Genomic DNA, 6,000 nt, shown 5'->3' with positions numbered 1-6,000 from the left:
TGCGGGCGACTGTCCCAGAAAGGAGTTATGCGAGTGGGTCGTTCGACTTTGCGGGGAAATTATTCCAGCTTTCATTTCTCCTTCTGATTTCTCTCCCTCCTGGGACCAGACTGCTCGAGTTATCCCCATGAGGCTGAGCAGCCAACGCCGCTGGCCCCAAGTTGTTGCCCGTCTCCCACTCGTGCCCAAACTAGGACAGAACCGAGAAGTAGAGAGGAAAACCAGGAAAGAAAGAAGCGGGTGCTTCAAACGGGACCACGCTTGTGCAGACGCGGCGGCGGACTTGGAGCAGCGGGGCGGGGAGTCCTGGCCGAGGCCCGGGACTCCGCCCGCCGGGGGGCGCCGGGACGCTGGGCGCGTGCGCTGTGCGGCCCCAGCCCCGGCCGCAGCTGCCGTGATGCCTATTTTAGTCAAAGCCGCTGCGGACGCGGAGACCCGGCAGCGGCCGAGCAGCCTCCCGACCCGCCGATCGGCCGAGGCTTTCGCGTCGGGGTCCCGTCGAGCCTTCGCGTCCGTGTCCCCTGCGCCCCGCCGCTACCGCCCCAAACTTTGGCCAGCACCGCCCGGGCTCCGCTCCAGGGACGAGCCAGGTAAGGAGCGGGAGGCGCAGCGGCCGCGGGCTCCCACAACGCGCCCGGCTATTTGCAGCCTCGAGCTCCCGCGGCTAAATCGGGAAGCGAAAGTTGGATCCCTGCTCAACTGGGAGCAACTTTGCCCTCCCGGGCGGCGGCTGCCTGTTCTCGGTTCCCCGGCCGCCGGGAACCCCGCCCTCTCCTCGCTGGCCGCGCCCTCGCGGGGTTCGCTGTCCTTGGAAGCCGCCCTTCACCCTGGGTCTGGGCGTCGCGGTCACAGACCCTCAGATGTCAACTGCCGCCACTCGGGTCTGGCAGCGCCAGCATCCTCGGGCGCTTGGACCGCATCGGGTGTCGGTTCCCGCGCTCTGCTGCCCGCAAGCTCTAGGTGAGCTCGGCTTCTCCCCTCCACGAGAGGTTCACAGGGCTCCGGGCCCGCGAACCCACTACAGCTCCTCCTCGCCCCCTGTAGGGCCTCCGGGTCCCACGCGGAGGCAGCGCGCAGCCGGGCTCACCGGGTCGCGCGCTCTGGCCTCGCGCTGCGAATGCGAGGTGGGTCAGGGCGCTCACTGCACACCCGTCGTGGCCCGAGAGCCTCGGATCAAGACCAGTTGACACAGACCTTCCCTCTTTAAGGAGCGAGGTGAGCTGGGCGCCTGGGGAGAGCAGATGGCTGGGGAAACCGAGATCTACCCGCGCCCTCGTTTCTGAGGCTTTGGGAAACGTGTTGTTGGCCAGATAAGTCTCAGAAACTGCTGGCTTTGGAGCAAGAATAAGTACGAAAAGACTCTTAGCAACAAAGTGCCCTTGTCATTCCGAAGATAAACGAAGGTTCAGTTAGAATCACGGAATGAATTGCGCTAGTCTATGAGCGTGACTTTTGCTCGCTGCTGTTATCGTCTTCATTTGCGTAGTTTGGTGAAGGATTAATGTTAGTTTCACCATTTAGCTATTTAGCCCTGCACACACCTACCTGAAAAGCAATAGATAAACAGGCCTTAACTAGAACAGGTAATTTAAGAAATCAGACTCGGAGGAAAAAGAAAATTTCTCTTGATTTAGTCAAAATTAACCTGAACGTTCACCAATTTACCAGTCTAACATTCCTCGTTAGACTCATTCATTCTCTGTATAAGGATAGTTCAGTGCAAGCCACATAAATCTATTAAGTAGTGGTCAAAGGAAGCTGAAACCTTTGGCAAGCAAGAGGTTTCCATATGTATTGGCAAGATCCGATCCATATTTATTGACAGTAGGTTACTGGCATTTCAAAAGAGACATATAGATAAGTATCCCTAGATAAATAATAGACATATAAACATACAAATAAAATAAATTATGTATAATAAATAATGTTAATTACTCTACAATATATATTGAATATAGAAAATTAAATAAATATATGGGCTATACATATATTTTTAACAAGGTGTGGTGCATCAAAATATGTTGTAGGATTATCTCACCTTTTAAAAATTCTTTTCACCGTGTCCTTGGTTCTTGGGTTAGTAGATCATAGTTTTCCTGTCATTTCTCTTGACCAGAAATTGGTACTTTCAGTGCCAGTTGGAGAAATTTTAAAAGCCTGAAATTGAATTACAGTGAATTAGTTGGCAGTACAGGTGTAATCAGGTGGGTGTGAGGGGGGATATGTATTACTTAACTGACTATATAAATATCTGTTAGAGCCACAGACTATTAACACTTGAAGGGGTTTCAAAGACCATCTAGTCCAGTTGTCTCAATTCCCAGTAAGAAGCCAACCCAAGGAGCAGAAGTGACTTTCCCTGGCTTATGTGGCTCCCTGGCGCTTGTAGTATAGAACCTGACTCTCCCAGCCTCAGGCAGGCTTGGCACTCCCCTATCTTTACTACTGAGGTTTGGGGAGACAGAAAAGTAATTTCTAAAAATGTCTGTCATTTCTGTGTACCTTCCATATGGCTTTCACCTCTGGCATTCTCTACAGAGAAAAGGCCTTGGATATACTTAGGTGAATATGACTTTGTCCCTGTCTCGTAGAGAACACAGGTTAGTTAGGGGAACAAATGGGACAATGGGAATGAAAACACATTCTAAAGTGCAGTAGAAATGGCAGTTATTTTTAGCTTAGGTAATACTAATGCATAAGCTGATATTGACATCATGAGTGATAGAGGACATTTAATATCATTTTCCGTCTTGAAAAACTTATGAGATTAATTCTGATTTGGTTCTTGAAAGCAAACTTTGTATAAATTGAGTTATTAAAATAATGATTCCTCCCCCCATCCTAATAGGTTTGTATTTTTATTGAGCCAAACATTTGGAAGGTAGAGGATTAAGAGGTACAACCTATTATGTATGAAATAAGCTACAAGTATATATTGTACAACACAGGGAATACAGCCAATACTTTATAATAACTATAAATGGAGTGTAACCTTTAAAAATTGTGAATCACCATATCATACACCTGTAACTTGTATAATATTGTACATCACCTGTACTTCAATAAAATAAAATTTGGAAAGTAGTTGAATTTCAATGATTTCTTTCCTTTTTGCAGCAAATCAATATCTAAGTCAACTATTTCTCATATGTATGAACTGTTCTAGAATTATGGGAAGAGATCTTTAATTGACTTGATCATTTCATTCACAGTTTGTAAATTTAGGCATGTATAGGTTTCTATCATCTTAAGAGATGTGGAATTCTTTCACATTTATTTATTAACATCCTTTCAAAATGCCCAACCTGATACCAATTGATTCTACCACCTAAAACCTTCATTTTAGTGTGATGGATGAAAAGAAAAAAAATGGAAAAATATGGCTTATTGTGTAACCTTATTTGGAAAGAAAATCATATTTCTAAATTAAATTTAAACATACTTTGGGTCCCCATTGGGAATTCTTTGCCCGAAACAGAACAATTCACATATTCTGTAAATCTACATAGTTTTTGCCAGGGACCAATTTGTATAATTAACAATAGAAAGAGTTGTTTTTTTTTTTTTTTGCGATACGCGGGCCTCTCACTGCTGTGGCCTCTCCCGTTGCGGAGCACAGGCTCCGGACGCGCAGGCTCAGCGGCCCTGGCTCACGGGCCCAGCCTCTCCGCGGCACGTGGGATCTTCCCGGACCGGGACGCGAACCCGTGTCCCCTGCATCGGCAGGCGGACTCTCAACCACTGCGCCACCAGGGAAGCCCTAGAAAGAGTTTTTTAAGTACCAGAGAGGACAGGTCATATAGTAAGGAAATAGTGCCCTTTTGTGTTAAGGTTTATGTAAGCATGTGTAAAATGTATGTTCTTTGAAATGTATTTGCTACAGATTCTAATATTAAATAGTCAAATGTATACTCATGACCCATCTTCCATATAAGGAACCTGGAAGTTTACTATTTTTCAATTTGTGAGATGCAACCAACTAGAATTTTAATGGGAAAGTAAATCTTTAGACAGTTAAAGGAGTAAATGTTAACACTCTCTCTGTACATATAAATGATTATAGTAATATATTTATTATGTCATATATGATAATTTAGAATGTATATATGTACGCTCTAGTGATTTAACAAGAGTATGAAATTAAAGCCTTCCAAATATCCTAAGCCTTCAAATAGTAAATAGTAAGGTGTTAATTTTTTGAAGGTATTAAAAAAATCATTTTTTCTAGTTATTTTTCCTGTGTTTGGATTCAGTGTCACTAGTGCGAGTATGATAGAAAGCTATACTAAATAACTGTAATAGCTATAGTTTATGAACATTGGTGATTGTCTTTTAGACTAGTTAATTCCCTCATTTCTCTCTCCCCCTCCAAGTATGTTTAGATACAAACATATAGATATATGGAGTGATATATATATATATATATATATCAGAGAATAATTGTGCTCTATGCTAAGTATTTTATATATTTCATTTCCTCATAAAGTCAATGAGGTATTATCATCATTTAACAGATAAGGAAATAGATACATTTAATATGTGACAGAGCTGGGATTTGAACCTAGGTCTGTCTAATTCATAACCACCAGAGAAGTCTATTTACCAACATTTAGTTCTCAGAAATAATTTTGGTATAACGCGCATAGGGGTGATAAGATACAGCTGTCATTTTTTGATTGTCCTTTTGTTTATTTGTTTTTATAGGAATTTTCAAGATGAATTATACCAAGTCCAGCCCATTGGCAGAATCAACTGCAATAGGTTTTACACCTGAGTTAGAAACTATCCTACCTGTGCCTTCCAATGAGACCACTTGTGAAAACTGGAAAGAGATACATCATCTAGTTTTTCATGTAGCGAATATTTTTTTTGCAATTGGGTTGGTTATTCCAACTACTCTTCACCTTCATATGATACTTCTTAGGGGGATGTTAACTATAGGTAAGATACCTAACTGAGACTTTATGTAACTTTTCTATAACTTGCATCAGATGGACTTTGTATTGGGGGTTTCAAAGGATTTACATACTTGTTAACTGCGTAACTGGGTCAATAAACTTTCTATACCTCAGTTTCCCCACGTGTCAAATAAGGGTAAAAATACCACCTCCTGGGGTTGTAAGAATTCGGTGAGTGTGAGTGTGATATCTGACTTACAGTAGTGTCTGGCACATCGTAAGTACTCTATAGTTTTAACTATCATTATTTGAATAGGCATTTACTTGCTGCAGCCAGTAAAGCAACACTGGGAACAAAAACAGTTACCCAGACAAAATAGTTCAAGTAAGATTTGGGGGGTGGTGTGCTCTGTTAACCCCGATGAAGCACGTTAAATTAATCCACATCAAAATACTAAAACAATCAACTTTACTATTTTAGCCAGTGATCCTTGACAGATTACTCTCTGTGTGATTATGTCCCTGGTGATTCATTTATTCAGGTCATTTTTGAGCACCTGTAATATGTCAAACAGAAATTGACAAATGCAGTCCCCATCCTTGAGAAAGACACTCTTTTGGGGGCTGGAGAGAAACAGATGGGCGGTCACATAGGACAGATCAGATGCTGTGATGCAGGTGTGCACCCAGTGCCAGGGAGAAATGGACACCATGATGGGCTCAGCAGAAAGGCAGACCAGGGTCCACTGAAGAGACAACTTTGGAGCTGGTTTTGGGAAGATGAGGATTTCTCTGAGTGTGAGTGTGTATGGTATCCAGGTAAAAGGCACAGAGGAGAGGGAGATTCAGCATGTTGAGGGAGAACGAAGAGTAGCTCATTGTGCCTGAAATATATGACAGATGACAAGAAAGGGTCAAAGAAGGTGGTAGAAGGGTAGCTAGAAGGTAGCTTGTAGGACTTCTGTGGCTGTTACCTCTGAGTCAGGTAGGGATTACAGCAGGAGGAGCAGAGTACTGAGTGAAAAAATAAGATCACACCCTGTAAAAAGCAAAAGCTAATTATGACTTTTAAGACAGAGTTTTGGAGGTGGAACAGACCAAG

General features: G+C 43.5%; 1 protein-coding gene across 1 annotated transcript in view; it reads left to right on the top strand.

Annotated features, from left to right (window-relative positions):
- Positions 1–411: 411 nt before the first annotated feature.
- Positions 412–6,000, top strand: part of POPDC1 (popeye domain cAMP effector 1) — a 38,976-nt gene continuing 33,387 nt past the window's right edge. The window contains exons 1-2 of the mRNA XM_024755757.1: positions 412–590; positions 4,705–4,941. Coding sequence (XP_024611525.1) covers positions 4,716–4,941 — 226 coding nt within the window. The 5' untranslated portion in view covers positions 412–590; positions 4,705–4,715. The remainder of the gene's footprint in view (positions 591–4,704; positions 4,942–6,000) is intronic.

This window comes from Neophocaena asiaeorientalis, unplaced genomic scaffold, assembly GCF_003031525.2.
Source record: "Neophocaena asiaeorientalis asiaeorientalis breed wild unplaced genomic scaffold, Neophocaena_asiaeorientalis_V1.1 scaffold105, whole genome shotgun sequence".
In the NCBI taxonomy this organism is placed as follows: Eukaryota; Metazoa; Chordata; class Mammalia; order Artiodactyla; family Phocoenidae; genus Neophocaena; species Neophocaena asiaeorientalis.
The sequence above is the reverse complement of the archived record's forward strand: the minus strand, read 5'-3'. Positions and strand labels throughout refer to the sequence as shown.